The sequence below is a fragment of the Panthera uncia genome (assembly GCF_023721935.1).
Source record: "Panthera uncia isolate 11264 chromosome C1 unlocalized genomic scaffold, Puncia_PCG_1.0 HiC_scaffold_4, whole genome shotgun sequence".
In the NCBI taxonomy this organism is placed as follows: domain Eukaryota; kingdom Metazoa; phylum Chordata; class Mammalia; order Carnivora; family Felidae; genus Panthera; species Panthera uncia.
In genome coordinates, this window is record NW_026057585.1 from 80,183,035 (window position 1) to 80,204,864 (window position 21,830).

The window sequence follows — 21,830 nt, forward strand, 5'->3', positions numbered from 1 at the left end:
GCGCCGAGGCGGAGGCGGAGGCCGCGGCGGCGGCCGGGCCCGGGTTCGACGATGAGGAGGCGGCGGAGGGCGGCGGCCCCGGCCCGGAGGAGGTGGAGTGCCCGCTCTGCCTGGTGCGGCTGCCGCCCGAGCGGGCCCCTCGTCTCCTCAGCTGCCCGCACCGCTCGTGCCGGGACTGCCTCCGCCACTACCTGCGCCTGGAGATCAGCGAGAGCCGGGTGCCCATCAGCTGCCCCGAGTGCAGCGAGCGACTCAACCCGCACGACATCCGCCTGCTGCTCGCCGACCCGCCGCTCATGCACAAGTACGAGGAGTTCATGCTGCGCCGCTACCTGGCCTCGGACCCCGACTGCCGCTGGTGCCCGGCCCCGGACTGCGGGTGAGCGCGGGGGCGTGGCCGCCCGGGCAGGGGCTGCGGCGGAGGGGGACCCGGGCCCGGGGACCGGACCCCACCCCGCGTGTGGGCGGCCCGGAGAGGCGGTCGGCGGCGCCCAGGGTGCGTGTGTGTGGCCCAGCACCGAGGGAGCGGAGAGGGATGAACAGCGGGAGGAAGGAGAAGGCGGCAACTGCGGCGGGTTGGTAACCGGCCACCATCGGCAAGCCCAGACCCGTGGGGGACGGCACCCACCACCCCGCCCTACCCGAGGGCTTGAGGTGGGGGCTGAGCGGTCCTCGAGGGCAAGGGAGCTGTCCATCAAGTCAGGAGGCCTGGAGAGGCTTTTAGGTCGGGTGAACGCCCCTCCGTCCAGAGGTGTAGGGGGCATGTCTTAATGAGGGCTGGGAGGGAATGACTGGCAAAGGATGGAATGAGAATATCATTCTGAGGGGCTCGCAGCAGTCGGAGGGGTGTGTCCCTTTGGCCATGGGCAGACTCAGCAGCATTGAAGGAGAAGGTGTGTTCTGACCACCGCTGCTGAAAGTTGGAATGGAGGTGATGGAAATGGCACCAAGGGGGAAAGGACAGCTCACTGGCAGCTCTGGGGCACCCGGGGCATCGTGTGCCTTCTGTGCTAAGCTGTTGGGAGGCCCGCTGTGGTTTTACACTCCTGCCTTGGGCAGAGTGAGGGGTGGACGGGCCCTTTCTTTGTCCAGAGAAGCAACGGGGCACTGGCAAGAAGGATGCCCAGAGGTTGATACGGTAGGAGAAAATGTGGTACCCGGCCCCTCTGATCGTGAGTTCTTGATGACAGTCTTTTTCATGCACCGTATATCCTGAATTTTTAAGGTCAGTGAGAAAATATGCAGTCTTTACAGGGACAGAATTCCAGCAGATTTTGCTATCTAAAGTATTCAGTGGAGACCACCCTCCCCCCCTCTTGAAAAAAAAATCTGTGTGTTACTGTCAGTACAAACCATGAATGGTTGCATGCAGCAAAGAAGAGCTTATCTAAGTGGTTGGGAGTCAGACTGTGCCATTTACCAATTCTGTGACCTTGGGCAGATCATTTTATTCTTGTGTATTATGCTTTGGGGGCAAAAAGATGCTAGGGACTCCTTGCAGTGTGTGAATGTAATGCCAGTAAAAAGCTGCATGGTCCTTTGCTTCAAAGGAGTTAAGAAGGGCTTTTAATTGTAGCCTGTACATCAAGGCTGTTTTAAGATTTCCCCGATGCTATTTGTCTCCTCCGAAAGAAGCTGTCTTAAGAGTGTCTAGAAGAGTTAACTTCTTTCTATTTTGCCAGACTTGTTTAGAGATGGGTGTGTTATTTAACCTCACTGAGATGGAGTTTCTAAATTACTTTGAAGGGTTGTAGTCAGAGGTATGGTGTTTGTCTATGGTAGATCACTTTCGCTTTCAATTAATAAGTGTCGGAGGGAACCTTGTAGGCTCTTATTTCTGGTGGTCTGGTGATCTTAATGGCCTTTAGAGGTTAATATACATATGATATGCAGGCATCATACATACTGTTGATCTATTTTCTGAACTAAAAGAACATTAGGAGAGCATTGCATGGTTAATTTTGGAATAGTATATTAAACTACTTTTTTGAAATGTGTTTCCTTGAGTTTTAACTGAGAAATGTGGCATCACTGATTATCTTTCTGGAAAAACTCCCTTTTTGTTTTTCTGTGAAATCAGTCACTGTCTTTGCTCACATCAATAAAAATGGACAGGAATTAACTTACCGTCTTGATGGTAAACTGTAAGCCTTTACTGAAAGCTATTAAGGAATTAAGACCATTTCTTATTTCAGCCAAGTATTGGATTAGTATCATCCAGAGTTTTTTTAATTAGTTAAGAGAATTATAAAAATTATATAACTATATTTTTAAGTGTGTTATGTGTGGGTTTAAAGAAGGTAGAGTTTGGAGAAAGCAAGCAAGCTGGCAGCTGAGTATACATGTGCCAGGCATACATAATTGAATTTGATTCTTACAACATTGTAAGATAGATTTGATCTAGTTTTACAGATGAGAAAAATGAAATTTAAATAAATTGAGTGACTTGTTGAGGGTCATATAACTAGTGGGTGGTGGAACCAAGCTTGAAACACTTAACTCCAACCAAGGCCAATATTCTTTCCTCTTAGCTTTTTTCTTTTTAAAAGCATGAGATTGTTGGCATTATTGGGGATGCTACTGTTTGGATCATTTTGTCAAATGTTGTAGCCTAAGGACAACATTGAAAGAGCCAAGGATGCTAAAATCTAGTTTCTCTTCTGATTCTTTTTGTGAAGAGCCACTTATCTGCTTTTTCTTACCTGAAATAGGCCTAATCCTTTCCTGACTTGAGAGGCTTATTAATTAATGTTTACAAAGTGTTTTGAGATGTGCAGTTGGAGGTGTTAGATAAATAGAGAGTAACTTTAAAATTCTGTCACTTCCCGGGGCGCCTGGGTGGCTCAGTCGGTTGAGCGTCCGACTTCGCTCGGGTCACGATCTCACGGTCCGTGAGTTCGAGCCCCGCATCAGGCTCTGTGCTGACAGCTCAGAGCCTGCAGCCTGCTTCAGATTCTGTGTCTCCCTCTCTCTCTGGCCCTCCCCCCGTTCATGCTCTGTCTCTCTCTGTCTCAAAAATAAATAAATGTTAAAACAAAATTAAAAAAAAAAAAAATTCTGTCACTTCCCAAACAAGTGTCTGAGTTCCCTGGGGATGTGGCCAATGATTTTGCCACCTCTTTTTACTTTAATTTATTAAAAAAAAATTTTTTTTTAACGTTTATTTATTTTTGAGAGAGAGAGAGCATCAGCGGGAAAAGGGCAGAAGGAGGGAGACAGAGGATCCAAAGCAGGCTCTGTGCAGTGAGCACAGAGCCCAATGCAGGGCTTGAACTCACAAACGGTGAGATCATGACCTGAGCCGAAATCAAGAGTCAGGCAGCCACTTAACTGACTGAGCCACCCAGGTGCCCCACCACCTCTTTTTAATGCCAGGAGAAAAATAGCTTATTTTGTTTTGTTTCAATCAAATGGTTCTATTCTATGTCTGTTAAAATTCTTGATGAGCAGTTAGAGAAGCATAATCCCCAGTTCTCTTCTTGAACCTGACCACCTTTACTCATAAATCAACTTCTTGCAGCCAGATTTATCAAGTCCTCCCTTTGCTCTGTGTGTGTATATGTGTGTGTATTTGAAGGAGGCATGTAATTGATCTTACAGAGTTCTGATCGTTAGGTTCACTGTGATTATAATGAGAACACTGTATATTAAAAGATTATCTGTTTACGGGGCGCCTGGCTGACTTCAGTCTGAAGAGCGTGTGACTCGGGGTCATGAGTTCGAGCCCCTTGTGGGTTGTGGAGATTACTTAAATAAATAAACCTTAAAAATTATTTGTTTACAAGGTATTTGTAGAGCAGAGCAAAGAGTCATGAGTTTTTCTTTTCCCATACTTGAATATGATTTTATTTTAATCATAAATAAGAGGACCAGTTTCAGTGGGGAAGCATTTACATTATTATTTAATATTATTAAGTAGAGCATTACCAAGTACATTTAAAACATTACTTTCTAATAGGTAAAATTAACTCAAAATACAAATAACTGACCTTTTTATAGTTCTTTATGGTAAATTTATTTTATAGAGGAGAAACCAGCCCAGAGAAGTTTAAGTGTGGGCTTCAATGTCTCAGTGCTAATAAGTGGTGCAGTTGATTATAACTGCTTAGAGTCTCTGCTTAAGCATGAGGTCTTTTCAGAAACCCCCACCTCATGTAAATATATAATGTTTTCCTGTCAAGTACTGTGTTGCCAGTCTTCAAACCCTTTCAGAATCTCCGGAAGACTGAGGGGTGAGCAGAGGAGGCAAAGAAAATTCCTGGTGTACAACAGCAGACCTTCTGTACGAATGAATAGGAGATAAGGCTGTCTTGACCTAAATTCTTTGTGCAGGTCCACCACTCCAGCCTCTCATTGCTGGTTCTCTCTCAGTCCCCCCTCCTACCTGACCCCAACAGGTAGTGTCAGCTGTTGGTCTTCCTGGAGAACTGGACTGGACCATCCTGTAAATAGGAACCTTCTGTTCATCTCTAGCACAATTGTGAGCAAGACAAAATTCTCGGTCAATGAGGGAGGATTTTCTTTTCCTCTCTGCAACCTTCCTGGACATCTTTTATCTCTCTCTTTTGGTCTGTGTGTGTGTGTGTGTGTGTGTGTCTTTCTGGTATGACATGTAAAAAATTGAGATAAAGTTGATCTGGACGTTTTCTCTTAATTGATGTCTGTACCTTCTATTTCACAACTCTTAAGTCTCTTAAGCCTCTTAAGCCCCCCATCCCTCGCTTGTCCATCTGCATCATCCTCCAGCTCCATATATCTTTCCCATATTTGCCAAAGTACTCATTCTAAAGTGGAACATCTTATATCACTCCCCTGCTTAGAACTGTTCATACCTGGGGCGCCTGGGTGGCTCAGTCGGTTAAGTATCTGACTCTCGGTTTCGACTCAGGTCATGATCTCAAGGTTTCATGGGTTTGAGCCCCAAATTGGGCTCTGTGCTGCCAGCACAGAGCCTGCTTGGGATTCTCTATCTCCCTTTCTCTCTGCCCCTCTCCCAGTCACACTATCTCTGTCTCTCTCAAAATAAATAAACTTAAAAAAAAAAACAAAAACCTGTTCATACCTGACATATAAGATGACTTCTTATGTCTTTAAGAAGTGATTATTTATATGATCTACCCTTATAATGCAAGCCTCATTATAGTCTTCTACCATCTTTTCATGTTATTTTCTGTTTTTCACCTACAACAGTATTTTCCAATGTATATTATACGTATTACTGGAAAGGAAAACGTTTTGTGATCAAATAAGCTTGGGAAATACTGGCTTGAGCAAAAAAAAAAAAAAATATTTCTGAGCTTTCTGGACCCTTTAAACATGCTAATATACACTGTAAATTTTGCTAATGCTAATAAACAGTGTAAATCTTCAATCTGGTGTAATTTCCCCAAACTTAGACCAACAGGAAACTCCTTTAACAGCTACTCTGTCTTCTGTTAGTGTCCTTATTTAACAGTGAATCTTGTACTCTGAATAGATTAAGAGCTCCTCTAGACTAGGATATCTGTATTCCAACTTTTTCCATAACACTGCGAACAAAATTTTTCAGTTAGATCTCAGAAGAATGGGATATTGAATTTAGATAGTTGAAGATAGATAAAGATAATGAATAGCACAGTTTTTGGAAGAGAAGCAGATAATGAGGGGGAGGGTAAAAAGAGGACAGATGATCATTAAGTAGACACTTTTGAGAATTATAAAGTGTTGAACCTTAGGTAAATATTGGGTATTACAAAAAGGACTTAGACATGGTCCTCTTGATAGGGAGTTTGGCCTGTTAGAAGGGATGATAGGTAAGTAGGTAGGTAGGTAGAGAGATAGAAAGAAAGAGGAAAAAAAGGAAAAGGAAGAAAGGAAGAAGAAAGAAAGAAAATGCAGTGTAATACATCCTAAAGAAAATACAAATCCTCTTAGAGGATAGATGAAAGATTTTGTATGAGGGTGTCAGGAAAGGGGTGCCTAGGTGGCTGACTCAGTTAAGCATCTGACTTCGGCTCAGGTCATGATCTTACAGTTCATGGGTTTGAGCCCCACATCAGGCTCTGTGTTGATAGTGTGAAACCTGCTTCAGATCCTCTGTCTTCCTCTCTCTCTGCCCCTCCCCTGCTTGTGCTCTCTCTCTCTCAAAATATATATAAACATTAAAAATTTTTTATTAAAAAAAAGACTTCACAGAGCAGGTAATATTTGATCTGGGCCTTGAAGAGTAGGAGTAGTAATTCCTACAAGGCAAATAAAGATGCAAGTAGAGAAAAAAGCATCTTAAATCAGAGGGTTATGAGCAAATACATAGAGGTATAAAAATGCAGTGCTAAGTCTGGAGGCTAGTTTGGTCAGCTTCTGGATGCACAATATGGAGAGCATGATCTGGAAAGTAACTAGAGATCAGTCTGAAAATATAGACTGGATTCAAGTTGATAGCCCTATCTAAGCCGTGCAAAGTTTAGGTTTGAAAGACTTTTTTTCGTTGAAGGATTTTAAGTAAAAGAGTAACATCATGATAGATAACTTTCTGGAATTGGAATTTGGATTGGAGTGGAGAATAAGGAGACTAGATAGTAGACTCTTAGAGTTGTCTGACCAAGAGGTGACATGAGTTTGAACCAAGGGGGTGGGAATAGAAGGGGGAGAGATAGTAAGAGTACAGCTCATGACAACTTGGTGCATATCTGCTACCCTTACACATGCTCAGGGTCCATTTGTAAATGAAGTTACATGGCCCGGAGCTACAAAGTGCAGACATAATATAGGAACACATTTCTTTAACTACTAGGGTATGTGGAACGTAATCAAATAATAATGGGATTTTTTTTTCTCCAGGGCTGAAGTTAGGTAATACTGTGGTCTAGCCTGTCACACATATTTCTGAAGACTTAGGAAGTGAATAAAATTGGTAAATTTGTATGAAATTAAGGGGAGGGAGAAGGATACGTCTGTTTTCTTAGCAGCATGTAATTTCCAACACCTATTTAGCTGCTGCTTCTCCCTCCCCACCCCTCATTTAGCTTCTAATTAGCAAGCCTGAGTGCTTGGTTACTCTAAGAGCAGGGTGGGAGAGAGGCTCCAGTGTGGGACATGGAAGAGAAAGAACAAGATCATCAAGGTGGATTTGGTCTCAAGGATGAAGTTTTTTTCAACTACCTGTGGAAGAAGATTACCTTATTCAGAATTTAGGAGTTTACTCCTAAAATGGGCTTAGACAAAGTTTTAGGACTAAGTTATAGTACCTGGCATATAATAAACCAGTAGATACATGGATAAAGTTTAAAGATTGCTTTAGGACAGAGTAATGGTCCATGAGAAGAGTTAGAATGGCCTGGGGAAAGTAAAGAACTTAAGCAGGAGAGGGTCTCTATCATTCGTTGAACACAAGCATTTTAAGCATGAACCAGTATACTATACCCTGAAGATTAAAAAAAAAAGGATGATACTTTTCCTTGAGTCTAGTCTGGTTGGGGAAGCATATGTATAAACAAATAATTAGAACATAATGTGATAAGTAATATGAAATAATCGTACATAGACATAAAGTAGGCAACCAGCCGCCTAAAGAGATTAAGTGGATTTTATAGGGAGATGAAATTTGAGCCGGTTCTTAAATGGATAAAGTATTTGCCAGGGCAAGAAGAAGAAAGGAAAGAACATTTCTAGGCAGAAGGAGTAGATTATGCAAAGGCTATGAAGTAGGATAAAATGTGCTGTATTTTTATATCATACCTTTCAGGGCAAGATCTCAAATGCAGTTTAAGAGTATGTGTAGTTCCACTTAAATGTGGCAAGCACCTATACCTCCATTTTTGGGGTAGAGGTTAAGGCTTGGAGATTTAAATTAGCTCAGTGTCATGCAGTATGAGTCAGGGACAAGGAGCCCAGACCAGGCGCCCAAAAACAGGAATGCCAAGTCTCGTGCCCTGAGTAATTCTGTGTCATGGTAATAGATTGCTGTGTGTTCGTGAGTATTTGGGGTTATTTTACTTCCTTAGAACCAAATTCTACACCCAAAATTGACATTATCAATCTTGTCAAATGTCCTTTAAAGAAAAAATAAAAGATTCTGTTAATAAATATTTACTCCCACCATGTGAGGTAGGAATGGATCAGGAAATGATCAAGGCTTCCTGACTGTGTAATTTGTATCATCAGAAGTTGACTACTTTTCAGAGGCCATCCAGTACCTTTCCTATAACCCAGAATAGTAAGGAAGTCACTTTCTTCAGGAGAAACATTGTTTATCTGTAGTAGTTATTTTGCAGCGAGGTGGGGTAAATTTGCTCAGAACTCCTACAGGATATGAATCATTTGCATTCATACATTGACCCCTTTGCTGTTTCTGAGAAGAGATTTAATACAGACTATATTATGTAACATAGATGATATGTCATCGATACCTTCAATGCCATTCTCAAATCGACTTGCAGAATCTATAATAAACCTGAGAACTTAAGTTGCTGTTATGAACATCTAATGTACATTCAAATAAACAGTAGAAGAAACCCAAGAAAACTTTTATTAGCCTTCCATAAAAGTTGTTTAAGGTCTTTGGCAATTGGAGGAGAAAGTGGAATAGGGGACAGCAAAGCCCAATGGCAACACCTAAGCCTATAGTCATTGACCTGTTAATATTTTGGATTGTGAGACAGAATTCTTGGAAAATAAACATGAATTATAAGAAACAGTTGATGTTGGTGCAGATAGATTCTGAATTGCCCATCTTTACTCAGAATGTGTATCAGAAGAGAGAAGGAAGGAGAGGGAGATAATAACCTTATTCTGTATTAATTAGTAAGGTAGAAGAATGATATTCTTGGACTCTGGAGCCTGTCAAGGAAGTAGATATTTCAAGGTATAGATTTGAGTAAAAAAAAAAAAAAAAAAGAAGTTTGAAAGATAAAATGAGCTTTCAATAGGAGAAACTGGTCATGAATCCATCTGTGGCTCTTGTCTCAGGCTGTGTGTGGTCAGACCAGCTTCACTGTGGAACTTAAAAATAAAAAAGTATACTTTAGTTTTTGCTATAGTTTGTTTTACAAATGTTCTGTCCTTTAAACAAATTCTAATCTCTCTAAATATAGTAAACCATCAAAAGGATATAGTTTTGTACCCTGTAATTTATGAAACTTGCTGTGGGAAACTGCTTTTAAAGCAGCTTGAACTGTGACTGAATATGTGCTAGAATTCAGGCTACCTATGGTATTTTCCCCTATTTTTTCACAAATAAGTGATTTGTGTTTTTTTAGAATCTCAAGAAGAAATTTACTTTCTCACACAGAATATGTTTTACAGTTTGTTCGGCATGCTTGTGTGTATATGTCATGTGTTACATGTGAACTCTTTTCTCTCTATATCATGTGTAGTGACGAGGAGAGTCAGTGTTACCCCACTGACACTGATGAATAATGTCTGTCTTGTTCCGATCTTTCTTACCTTACTGATCCCTCTTCCTGTGTCCTTACCCAGTTATGCTGTTATTGCCTATGGCTGTGCCAGCTGCCCAAAGCTGACCTGTGAGAGGGAAGGCTGCCAAACGGAGTTCTGCTACCACTGCAAGCAAATATGGCATCCAAATCAGACATGCGATATGGCCCGTCAGCAGAGGGCACAGACTTTGCGAGTACGGACAAAGCACACTTCAGGTCTCAGTTATGGGCAAGAATCTGGACCAGGTATAAGTTGGCATTTTCTCATTTTTCTCTTTATTTGATATTTCATAACATGAGCCTAAAGCTAGCAGAGATTATCTTAATGTATAACCAAGTGTTTCCTGGGATCAGAGAGCAGAACATATTTGGTAATACCTTCAACGTTGTATTTGATACGTAGCTTCTCTCTCTGATAACTATAGGTTTTCCAACCTATAAATTGGTAAAATTGGAATGCAACAAAATTGAATTCTCTAGTTTCTACCTTCTAAATTTTTTTTTTTACATTTATTTATTTTTGAGAGACAGAGAGACAGAATACAAGTGGGAGAGGGGCAGAGAGAGAAGGAGACACAGAATCCGAAACAGGCTCCAGGCTCTGAGCTGTCAGCACAGAGCCCGACGCGGGGCTTGAACTCATGAACCACAAGATCGTGACATGAGCAGAAGTCAGACACTCAACCGACTTGAGCCACCCAGGCGCCCCTGTAGTTTCTACCTTCTTAGTAATACGTCTCATATTGGAAAGTAATTAGGTCCTTCTGCTAAGGACTTTTTCGAAACCTTCATTGTAAGCAGAAAGACATTTAATTAGTATTAAACCTCTATTATTTTCCTACCAGCTTTAAATGCACCACTGCTTTTGGAAGTAGGGTACAGAGTTAAGGAAAGGAAATAATATTAGTAGGATTAATGATTAACCTTAAAAGGAGGAACCTTGGCAAGTCAGAGTAAACGTACTTAAAAATTTCACTGGGTTTATTACCTTTTATAAATGTATTTTATTTCACTGATGTCATTTGGGAGAGGCTGGTAGGAAAGATTTTACCATTTACTTTTTCCTGGCACAGCATAATCTCCTAAATTGTCATTTTAATAGGATAGTTCCTAGCTTGCTGTGAAAATTACTAGGTGTGTGCTACATAGCATACCCACTTATATTTAGGTTTTGAATTTGAAAGTATCATGGGAAGGGTCTGTGGGTTGTGTTAACAGCAAATCACAATGATACTTACTGAGACTGAGAAACGAGTTTCTTGAGCTAAAGTTTTTTTGCAGACTGTTCCTCCTGCAGGACTCTGCTTTGAATTCTGCCAGCCTATTGGCTGATGAAATTTCATTTTTCTTGGAATGATCTTTCTCTCTTGGGAAGTATTCTTGCTCAGAGTGTGGCTTAAGTGCTGTGTAAGATGCCAGTTTGGGGGATAGGCAGCTCAATATGAGACAGGATCCATTTTATGAAAATTCCTGAGGTCTAGACATAGCCAGCCTTCCAGTGAAGTGGGTTGCACAATTTGGAATTCTTAGTTGAGAGTTTTTGACTGCCTCCTCACTTTTTATATATATTCCTAGGAATAATAAATCAAACTAGGTTTAACTAGGGATATTTTTCTACCCGATTTTCCTTCCCCTCTTAGCAGATGACATCAAGCCATGCCCACGATGCAGTGCTTACATTATCAAGATGAATGATGGGAGCTGTAATCATATGACCTGTGCAGTGTGTGGCTGTGAATTCTGTTGGCTTTGTATGAAAGAGATCTCAGACTTGCATTACCTCAGGTGAGAAGGCAAATGTGTCCATTGCTTTATAATCTTGTTCTTTTACTGATTGAGGGGAAAAAGGAGGTCAAAGAGACATAGTTGTCTGTCCTCGCATTACAGAGTAAGGAAGCTATAAAAAGTTCTTCTGAAGTACTCCTGTGACCATGTTTTTTTCAAGTTCAGCAACTTCCAGGGACTGTTTTCATTACCTTCCAGATAGAGTTCAGTTTCCCTAGCATGGCTTTAAGTCTTTCCACAATTTGGTCATCATCTAATTTTCTCGCTTTTTCCATGTTGCTTTTATACATGCTATATATTACAGGTAACCTGGGCTTGCTGTTTCCTGTGTCTGCTCTGTGCTGTCTTATTGTTCATGTTCTTTCATAATTGTTTATGTTCTTGCCTCTGCTCAGAATGCTTTCTGATCACATCGCCCTCCCAGCAACCTCTTTTTATCTCAACCTGTTCAGTTTTTATTCACCTTTCAGAGGTCACTTAAATGCCATTTTGTCTGTGATGCCTTCCCCAGCTTTTTCTGCCTCATTCTTCTATATTGGCATTCGTTAAATGTTTCTTAATAAACATCACTATTTTTGCTTCATATACAAGTCTAATTTTGCTAAACTGCATAAGTTTATTAAGGTCGGACTTACCTTTTTACAGTTTCTTACATGTAATGACTTCCTAAAGGATTCTAAAGGATTCAGGCTGAATACTAAAATATTGTCCTGAAGGAGTTAATATTTACCAACTTAACATTCATTGTGTGCATGAAGCATTTTCATTTCCAATATGGCAGACATTGAGTACTGACACTATACCGATTATCAGTGACACGAGTGTGTAAGACATGATCCCTACTTTCAAAATTGCTTATCCTGTCTGGTCAAGAAGACGGGACAAAGGGAGTGAGCAAAAATGGCTGAACACATAAGGATTGGGTATAAAAGTAGCCAAACTCGGAATATGAAACTGACATAAAGGGTGTGACAAAGTCTTTTTATATCCTTTCCCAGAAAAATAGTTTACACTATCTATTGGATATGGGTAGGACAGATGCCAAGAAAACTATGCAAATCAGTGTTTATTAGCTGCCGGGCACAGTGCTTTTGGATGCGATATTGAGTGTGTAGGTTGTTCAGGATCCCAAGTAGTATATCAGTCAAGGAAGCGGAATCAGTGTTGATAGGTTAAGGAGGACAGAGTTCAACAGAAAAGAAAGGAAAGAGGTTTCAAGTCTGGAAGCATACCTTTACAAAAAGTAAAGGGCCCAGAGCTCTAGTAATCTGACCTTGTCTTTTGCTCCCCCTCATATGATATACTCATTTCCTGTAACCTCTTGTAACTATTAATCATTCCTGTTGAAAAAGAAGGCTCTTGCTCTTAGTAAGCCCTCTGGTGACAATAGCTGCATTTGTAATATTACCATTAACTTCAGCATGTTTCCTCTGCAGCCCCTCTGGCTGCACATTCTGGGGCAAGAAGCCGTGGAGCCGTAAGAAGAAAATTCTTTGGCAGCTGGGCACACTGATTGGTGCTCCAGTGGGGATATCCCTCATTGCTGGCATTGCCATTCCTGCCATGGTCATCGGCATTCCTGTTTATGTTGGCAGGAAGGTAAGACATGCTGAGTTCTATGTATGTTCCATCCCCAGGTTTGCTGGTAAAGGTTTGAAGGAAATAGGGAGGAGCTTATATTTCAGAGCTTCCTGAAAACCAGCTGGTTCTTGGATAAAAATAACCTTAATTTCTTAAATGGATTTTCATAAACCCCAAGAGATCTGGAAGTTCTTATTAGCATCCTGGGCCTGGTTTGTCTCAGTGACTTAAAGGTGAAATACTTTTCCTCACTCTTCTGAGTTATTTTGTCTCTTCTTGGATTAACTTTTTCTGTATTACTTTATGTCACCCTGGTCTGAGTTAGGTTCAAATTGGAGTAAGATGGCCTCTTGGTGGGTGGGGGATATATTTTAATACAGATAGAATATTCACTTGTCTTTTTTCACCCTAGCAAAAAAATTGATATCCTAACCTGCTGACCTGAATTTTATTTCTTCTTCTTAGATTCACAGCAGATATGAGGGAAGGAAAACCTCCAAACACAAGAGGAATTTGGCTATCACAGGAGGGGTGACTTTGTCAGTCATTGCATCCCCAGTCATTGCTGCAGTTAGTGTGGGTAAGCTAGCCGAGACCACAACTCTTCTCCTTCCCTCCCTCTCTTTTCTTTAGCCGCCCCCCGCCCCCCCTCGCTTTCCAACTATAGCAGTTTAGCCAGCTGGCCAGATGCTCCACCTCGGAGGCTCCTACATTCTATGCCAAACCCACCTTGGGAGTTAACTCTTTTAGGCGCTATCATTGTGATTATCAGCTGCACTAAATTGTCACACTTTGGGATCTTTCATTCTTAAATTAGTGCTTAGAACTCCATCTGGCACATAGAAAAGTTTGAATTAAAGGATATCACTTTAAGACCTAGTTTTTCACCTTTCCTCTCCACTTGCCAGGGAACCCACAAAATAAAATTACTTTTATTTTGATTTGCTTAATGCCTCATAGTATTTTAAGAGGCATGAGGGTTTGTTCTAGAATAAGACTATTATAAGTAACATTTATTACAGCTCTCCATGTGCCAGGAGCAGTTCTGAGTGTTTTGCATGTATTAATTCATTTGATCCTCACAGCAGCACAATTGTAATAGAAAGGTGCAGTAATTTGCCCCAGGTCACTTAGCTGGGACATGAATCAAGGCAGTCTGACTTCAGAGCCTGTGCTCTTAACTAAGCCATTCTGCCTCACACAGCAGTAAGATTTTGGAATTAACACTCTGCAGGGGCGGGGATTCTAAGCCCCCACTTATTTAATGTTTGATTATTGATTGTTTCTTGGATTAGCATGTCAGCAGTGAGTAGAAGAGGGAAAATGAAAGCAACGTGTACTCACTGTGCTGGGCACTGTACATACTTTTCTTGTGGTCAGTGACAACCCTGGGAAGATATGTCCGAGGTTATACAGCTAGTAATTTGGAGCCAGGATTCTAATCCAGGCCTAATTCCAAGTCCGGTCATCGTTTCTTAGTCCCACCTACCTTTTTAGGATAAGCCATCTTCTTTCTGTGGCCCTTTATAAAGTGGTTTGTCTGTGCTCAGGCTGGAAAGGAAAATTTAGGACGGTTGAAACCTGATGGCCTGCTGACTTGTTTCCTTCTCCTCCCCCAGGTATTGGTGTCCCCATTATGCTGGCTTATGTCTATGGGGTTGTGCCCATTTCTCTCTGTCGTGGAGGCGGCTGTGGAGTTAGCACAGCCAATGGAAAGGGGGTGAAAATTGAGTTTGATGAAGATGATGGTCCAATCACAGGTAAAGGGAGAATTTTAATTTCCCTTTAAATTTATGGGACGGAAGATAAAAATCTGTAGAATTCTGTACATTTTACAGAGAGATTGTCATTGGATTACTTTGGGTAATGAGCTTTGTAGGGGGTAAAGTATTTTTAGCTTTTCATTTCTTTGTTCCAGAGTTATTAGGTTAATTCCTCTGGTACTTGGCTCTGTGTGGCAGGTACAAACTAGTAGGATTCCAAGTAACTCCAAGTATGCTGGTAATAGTAGTGATTATAATAAAGTCTTATACCTGCACAGTACTTTATAATTTTCAGAGGACTTTACACAGTTATTATCTCATCTGGTTTTTATAGCAGCTCTCTGAATAGGGAAGGCAAGGGCTATTATCATCCGCATTTAATGGGAACTTCTTTAAGCTTTTGTCTCAACATCTGTTAAATGGGTTTAAGAGCTTCTGCAGAGCTGGGACTAGAGCAAGTCTTTCGACTTCTTCCCCGCCTCCCCACCCCCCCAACTTCTACTTTGATGTTTTTGCTTTACCATATTAACTAAGCTAGGGCACAGAGAGTCCCACAAGTTTTTTAAGCTTCCTACTAGTCTCAGCACGTGACCTGAACATATTTTGAAATCTTCATGTTTGATTAGATGGCATCTGTGGTATAATAGTGGACTTAGAATCCGAAGTGTAGTTTTGTGTGACCAGCCATGAATGGGACAAGTCATTTACTTCTAAGATTTCACTTCCTCGGCTGAAATTGGGCCTGTTATTGCCGAGTTATTGGGAAGATTAAATATTAACATATGTTCAAGCATTTGACATGTAGTGGCTGCATGTAGTAGCTCTTCATTAAGTGGACATACGAGTATTCTTCTACATGAATGCTCTCCACTCTGAAGAGTCATTACAGGAAAATAACAGACTCTGTTTTGATGCCGTGTTATCTTCAATTGAGATATTTTGTTCCTTCCCCAGTGGCAGATGCCTGGAGAGCCCTTAAGAACCCCAGCATTGGGGAGAGCAGCATTGAAGGTCTGACTAGTGTATTGAGCACCAGCGGAAGCCCTACCGATGGACTTAGTGTTATGCAGGGTCCATACAGCGAAACAGCCAGCTTTGCAGCCCTCTCAGGGGGCACGCTGAGTGGTGGCATTCTTTCCAGTGGCAAGGGAAAATATAGCAGGTAAGCAAACAGATAATTTCTGACAGAACCAGTTGGAATCATAAGAAGTAAAATACCTGTTTTGAGTCATTTCTCTGTGCTGGGCACATCTCATATATCATCTCATTTGATGTAATCACCAGTGGAGCCGGGGGGTTTTGTGTTTTTAACTTCACAATGAGAAAATGGGCTCAGAAATGTTAAGTGAATTACGGAAAGTTTGGTGTTCTTCCCACTGCACCATAGCAACTCCACGTAAAGAGTAATCCTGACTTCAGATCTTCCCTCTCCTACATTAAGCTGCCTGCTTCTGGAAGGGAAAGCACACGTTTTCGTGGCAGTCACTAAAGTGCACTCCCTGTTAGGCTTGTCACTGACTTTCAGTTGAACAGCATTCATGCTGTATGTTGTTGGCTTATTGGTGTTGTGATCCTTATTACCTTCTTATTCCTATTTGATAGATAAGGAAAATCAATTCTATGAACATGCGTTGAGACTATGTAAAACTTTATGACTAAAAACGTTTTGACCTGCTCAGTTATTTTACCAGTGAGATAAGCCAGAACATATTCAGAGAAGCATAACAGATGTCACATGAGAAGCAGTGAGTTGAGCGCACTGGAGAAGGGAGACCCGTGGATAGGGCAAAACAAGGCGAGGAGGTAGGAGAAATTATTGCCTTCAGATAGCTGAAGGACCTTGAGTTGGAAGAAAGGATTCTGACTCATGCCAAGAGGTAGATTAAGGCAACTTAGCAGAAGTTAGAGGGAAACTAATTTTGTTTCATTATAGAGATTATAGGGAAAATCTATATAAAAATCCAAAGAAGGATTGGATTGGATAACCTTGAAAATACTGAGCTGCCTATCCCTGGAACTATTTAAAGTAAGACCAGATGGCCATTTGGCTATTAGGCCTTTTGGCTAAGGAGTCAAGCAACAGATGACAGATGGATTGGATCCCACACCTGAGTACCTGTCAGTCACCTGGGAGCCTCTTAAAAATAGACTTCAGGGCCCTATCCCAAATGAATAAATTGAATCTCCTGGAGTGGAACCTGGGGATCTATGTTTGGAAAAGGCTCCCCAGGTGATTCTAGCAGTCACTGTACAAGCTGGCATCTGGGAAGCACCTAATGGATGGTGTTGTGAAAAGTCTCTTCCAATTCTCCGAATCTGTGGAAGAGCCAAAACTAGAACCCAGGTCTGTGATCTGACGCCTCGTTCTCTTGGGCCGTGGCACATGCTTGAGGGTATCTGAGGCCGGAGCTACAGAGCAAGGCATAGGCAGCAGGATGGTGGTTGCTCAAATGTGCAGCTGAAGGCTGCTGCTGACCTGTCTGTATCTCATGACTCTGGCCGTCTCTTGTTAGGGGATCCCGCCCCCACATGCCAGAGAATTCACTGCTGGGCTTTCTTAAAACCATCACCCTTGTAAAGAAGCAGACAGACATAATTGGAGACTGACTTGCTGAAACTGCTGCTTAACCAGTCTAGCTGTTCCAGTTCTGTGAAAGCCTTTTATAGGAAGTGCATGAGTCAGGTGGGTTTGACTGTGAAACCTATTAAGAGGAAATACTTAAGGTGAACTGCAAACTGGTGTTCCAGCCAAGAAGGGAAATGGTTATGGGTTCTCAGCTTTGAGACACAATCGGGGAAGCTTGCTGCTCTTGTGGGAGATCGGATCCTCTGTGTCCTTCAGTCTCATCGCCTGGAGGTAATTTGATAGCTAAGTGTTTGAGTTCCCATGTGCAAGACGTAATGTAAATGAGATGTGGTCTCTCCTTTTTTCGGAGCTCACAGATGATTGGAGGAGAGATGCACGAATTGATTTAATAAGTAGGTAGGTGCTATGGGAGCACTTAACAGGAAATGACTGGTTTGCTGGGAGAATGAGGGGAGATGATACCTCCGTTGTTGTTAAGGACTGCATATGAGTTTGTCACATAAAGAAAGGAAACTTCCAGAGTGAGGGAATGGTATGTGCAAAGTCATGGAGTATACAATGTATATAGGTGTGTAAGGAAAGAAAGAATTCAGAGTGATTATGATTTAGGACTGTGGTGAGAGACGAAACTGGAGAGAGAGCTTGGAGGCAGATCGGGAAGACTTTAAATGCCTGTTGGCAGTAGAGAACCAAGAGAGGACTGTTAGAGTGATCGGGTCTTTGTCCACATTGGCACTGATCTGGAAGGTGTTGGACTTGGACTTAGGGCTGCTGGAGAGAGAACCCAACTGCAGTTTTCCAAGGAGGAGATGTTGAGCACCTAAAGTTAAGTAGTAGCAATGGGGATAGAAAGGAGGGGACGATTTCAATAGGTATTCAAGAGAGAAAATATGTGGGCATCTATCTGAGCTATTTGACAATTGGAGAAGATCAGATCAACTCAGTTTGCAAGAGAATAATAGAAGAGATGTGTGCCAGGAAGCAGACTGTCTCAGAATACCCAGGTCTCATATTAACGTGAACGTCCCCTCTTTACACAGGTTAGAAGTTCAAGCCGATGTCCAAAAGGAAATTTTCCCTAAAGACACAGCCAGTCTTGGTGCAATTAGTGACAACGCAAGCACTCGTGCTATGGCCGGTTCCATAATCAGTTCCTACAACCCACAGGACAGGTATGTGAACAGTCAGAGATGCCCAGGAGAGGTTGGAGTTTGTAGTTGGGTATAGGCCTTCAGAAGCTCAACGCCTCCTGTTAGGGCTGCGTGTGCTATCGGATGGGATGTATCGTGTGTGCCCTTTGAGTTCACCCGGCAGGTTCTTGGTATAGGAGTGTCTGAGATCTCTTGATTGATTCTTCTTGTTAGCACTTGATTTTTAGAGATTTCTTTCTTTCTCCCTTTTCTTCCTTCCCCCCCCCTCCCCTTTTTTGGGTCTTTTTTGGCTATTGTATAATTATTCACATGAAACTTAAGGAGCTAGGTTGCTGTTCACTGATGTCTGTGGGTCTGTGGTTTCTGCTCTCATGTTGCTCATTGCTTGATGTGACTCCCGTTGCCTATTTCTCTTTATTTTTGAGGAACTGGTGTAACTGACATGGTGTGATTGCAGCACCCCCTGCTGGAGGGGTTCTGGTTCCTTCCAATTGTGACACAATAGCAAAACACTGAATCTCCTTTCACTTTCATGTTTTGAGTAAGATAGTGTGAGGGTCCGACCCTTAGCTGAATTTTGAAAGCTCTTTTGTAGTTGTATAAAGAAATTGGCAGAGGTGCGTATGTGTTTTTAATCATCGAAAGAGATCTAGTTCTTCACCATCTCACTTGAGAGTTAGGTTAAAGTTTTACGTTTGCCAAGAGTGAGCTCTCGTCTCCTGACTACCTGTGTTTCAGACTTTCTAATTCTGAACCCACAAACTGCTTGTACCAACAGGTATAGCATGACCCGTACGTGACTCAGCAAAGTGGATTTTGTCTCCACAGAGAATGCAACAATATGGAGATCCAAGTGGACATTGAAGCCAAACCAAGCCACTACCAGCTGGTGAGTGGAAGCAGCACAGAGGACTCACTCCACGTTCACGCCCAGATGGCAGAGAATGAAGAAGAAGGTGGTGGCGGTGGCGGCAGTGGCGGCAATGAAGAGGACCCCCCCTGCAGACACCAAAGCTGTGAACAGAAAGACTGCCTGGCCGGCAAGCCTTGGGACATCAGCCTGGCCCAGCCCGAGAGCATCCGCAGTGACCTGGAGAGCTCTGACACGCAGTCGGACGATGTGCCGGACATCACCTCGGATGAGTGTGGCTCCCCTCGCTCCCAGACGGCAGCCTGCCCCTCCACTCCCAGAGCCCAAGGTGCACCGAGCCCAAGTGCCCATATGAACCTCTCTGCCCCAGCCGAGGGGAAGACTGTCTTGAAGCCAGAAGGTGCAGAAGGCAGAGTATGAAGTGGAATGAATGCTCCTGTTCTGAGAAGCACACTTGTAACTGCATCTTTTGGAATTTTTTTGTTGGGGGGGGGTGGTGGGCGGGAATTTATGTATTTTATTTCAAATATTCTCTGGTCACAGGTTTTCCCCAGGGAAATTCTGAGAAATTTGCTATTTCTTACCAGATAAAACATGGAAATTTTTGCCCTTCGTCCCACCCCCCAACCCCTTCCCTCCTTGTTTTAGTTTTAATTTATTGGTTAAACTGAAAGTGGCAATCCGTGAGGTGTGTCAAAGAGTGTACAGATGTATGTGTGTATATTGTACGTATGCTAACATATTACTGAAAGAAACACATTTTAATAAAGATTTCTGTCGTCATTCAACTCCTCTCATTTTCCTTGGCTTGGGACAGTCCTACAGAGCCAAGTGTTTGATCGAATAGACCAGTCTCAAGATGGAAGTTTTCCTAATCCCAGGGAAGAAGCATTGTGTTCTAGTTAGACTGCAGTGGAGTCCCGTATACACCAACGACTCCCAGCCTGACAGGAAGCGAAGCTTGGCTTGTTTGGGACTCCGGGGTCAGACTGCAGAATTAGCTGAGTCAGCTGTATGGAGAAGCTGTAGATTAAAATGAACCTCGTTTGTCCTCTGGAGGCAGCCTGCAGTTTTCCTGTTCAAGCTTTACTTCTTTTCCGCACCGTAGCCGCCAGTAGGAATGTGCTTCAGAGGAGAGAAGGGGTGGCTGTGCCAGTGGCTCTTCAGAGAGTCCCAGTGAATGATGTGGGGTTACAGGCTGGGGACCGAGTATTCTTACTGGAGGAGGAAAGGTACTGGTTTTGCATAATCACCGAGCAATAACCCCATATGTTTGTTACATTCCCGGGTACGCATTCCCCGTTCCAAAAGGCTTTCTTAGTTTTGCCAATGTAGTTTGAGTAAGAGGGACTAAGGAATGTGACTAAAACTCGTCATGAAAGGAGTTAGGAGACATGCCATCAGGATCTCAACATTTGATTTTATCTGCTCTTATAAATTTTTCAGAATTGAGCTATGTTAGTACTACTTGGGGTTTTGGCCTTAGAAATGAGAGCTCATACATAGTGTAGCAGCAAAACCAAAAGATTCATGAAACCTGATGTAAGATTCTAAACCTGGCAGTAACTTACTTTGTGACCTGTGAGTCAGTTTTTCTCTCATGCTCTTAATTTCCCCAACTCTTACACAATATTTAAGGAACTTCTTTAGCACCTTAGCCCTGGGCCCAGAGGAAGAATTGAAAACACCCTTTCCCTAAGGACCAGATGGCTTTCTGTTTCCTTCCACAGATGCACCTGCTCCTTGTCTTCCTGGCCTGTGCTTTACCACAATGAGGATGATGAGTCTGGACAACAGACAACTTGGAAGACTCTTAACTCTTGGGCACTGCAGCCAGACTGAGCACATGATGCTCATTTCCCTGCACCTGAGACAGGAAATGCTCTTAGCGGACTTTGAGTCTCTGTAAGAAAGTGCCTTGGAGGGTGTCTTTGTGTGAAAAAGGGAAACTGTTGGAAAAGGGGGCAAACAGTCTGCAAATCTGTGAAATGCAAATTATCAGCTCAAGATTGCAGTTCTCTTGAAGCCTTACCAGGACAGCAGTTAACTTTGATAAACTCGAAGAAGTCTTTGGGAGGGGCAAGAATTGGCAGCCAGACCTGTGTTCTTATCTAAGCTCCACTTCTTCCTGCTGTGACACTTGGACAGTTGCCTCTGAGTCTGCTGTCACTCAACCAGAATGGGGAAAATAATCGTTAATTACGGGGTCGCAAAGATTGACATGGTGTACTGAAATGCTTTTGGTAAAGACCCATGTTTTTTTCTCCCGCAGGAATAAGAATAAGTTAAGGGAGATTATGGGGGTCATCTAAGAAAAGCCCAGAACTCTAGACCAGAGGCTATGAAAAGCTAAGCTTATTCTAATCCTTTGCAACACTGCTTTGTATAGCCTAGACGTTAGCTGATGAAAAGGCCCTTCGGCACCACCTGGAGGAGAACATGAGTAATGCGTTGGAAAAGTTGGTTCTCCCTTTAGAAAATGGGGAAAGTTTAACTTCCTCTTTGTACAGCATTCGTTCGTTTTGAAATGCCTACTGCATTTCAAGTGTAGCATGCAACAACGAAGAAAACACAAAATTGTTGTCCCCGTGGAACGTACACTCTAGTGGGGGAAAGACGATCAGATAGATGATCTGGATGAGGATAAGTGCACTGGAGAAAACAAAGTAGAAAGAG

At 42.5% G+C, this 21,830-nt stretch overlaps 1 protein-coding gene across 1 annotated transcript in view; it reads left to right on the top strand.

The window, feature by feature from the left end:
* The window catches only part of RNF19B (ring finger protein 19B), a 21,891-nt gene extending 1,949 nt beyond the window's left edge, over positions 1-19,942 (top strand). The window contains exons 4-12 of the mRNA XM_049618889.1: positions 9-379; positions 9,457-9,662; positions 11,060-11,201; positions 12,638-12,800; positions 13,248-13,362; positions 14,402-14,542; positions 15,500-15,707; positions 18,173-18,304; positions 19,112-19,942. Of these exons, the coding sequence (XP_049474846.1) occupies positions 9-379; positions 9,457-9,662; positions 11,060-11,201; positions 12,638-12,800; positions 13,248-13,362; positions 14,402-14,542; positions 15,500-15,707; positions 18,173-18,304; positions 19,112-19,574 (1,941 nt within the window). The 3' untranslated portion in view covers positions 19,575-19,942. The remainder of the gene's footprint in view (positions 1-8; positions 380-9,456; positions 9,663-11,059; positions 11,202-12,637; positions 12,801-13,247; positions 13,363-14,401; positions 14,543-15,499; positions 15,708-18,172; positions 18,305-19,111) is intronic.
* Positions 19,943-21,830: the final 1,888 nt, after the last annotated feature.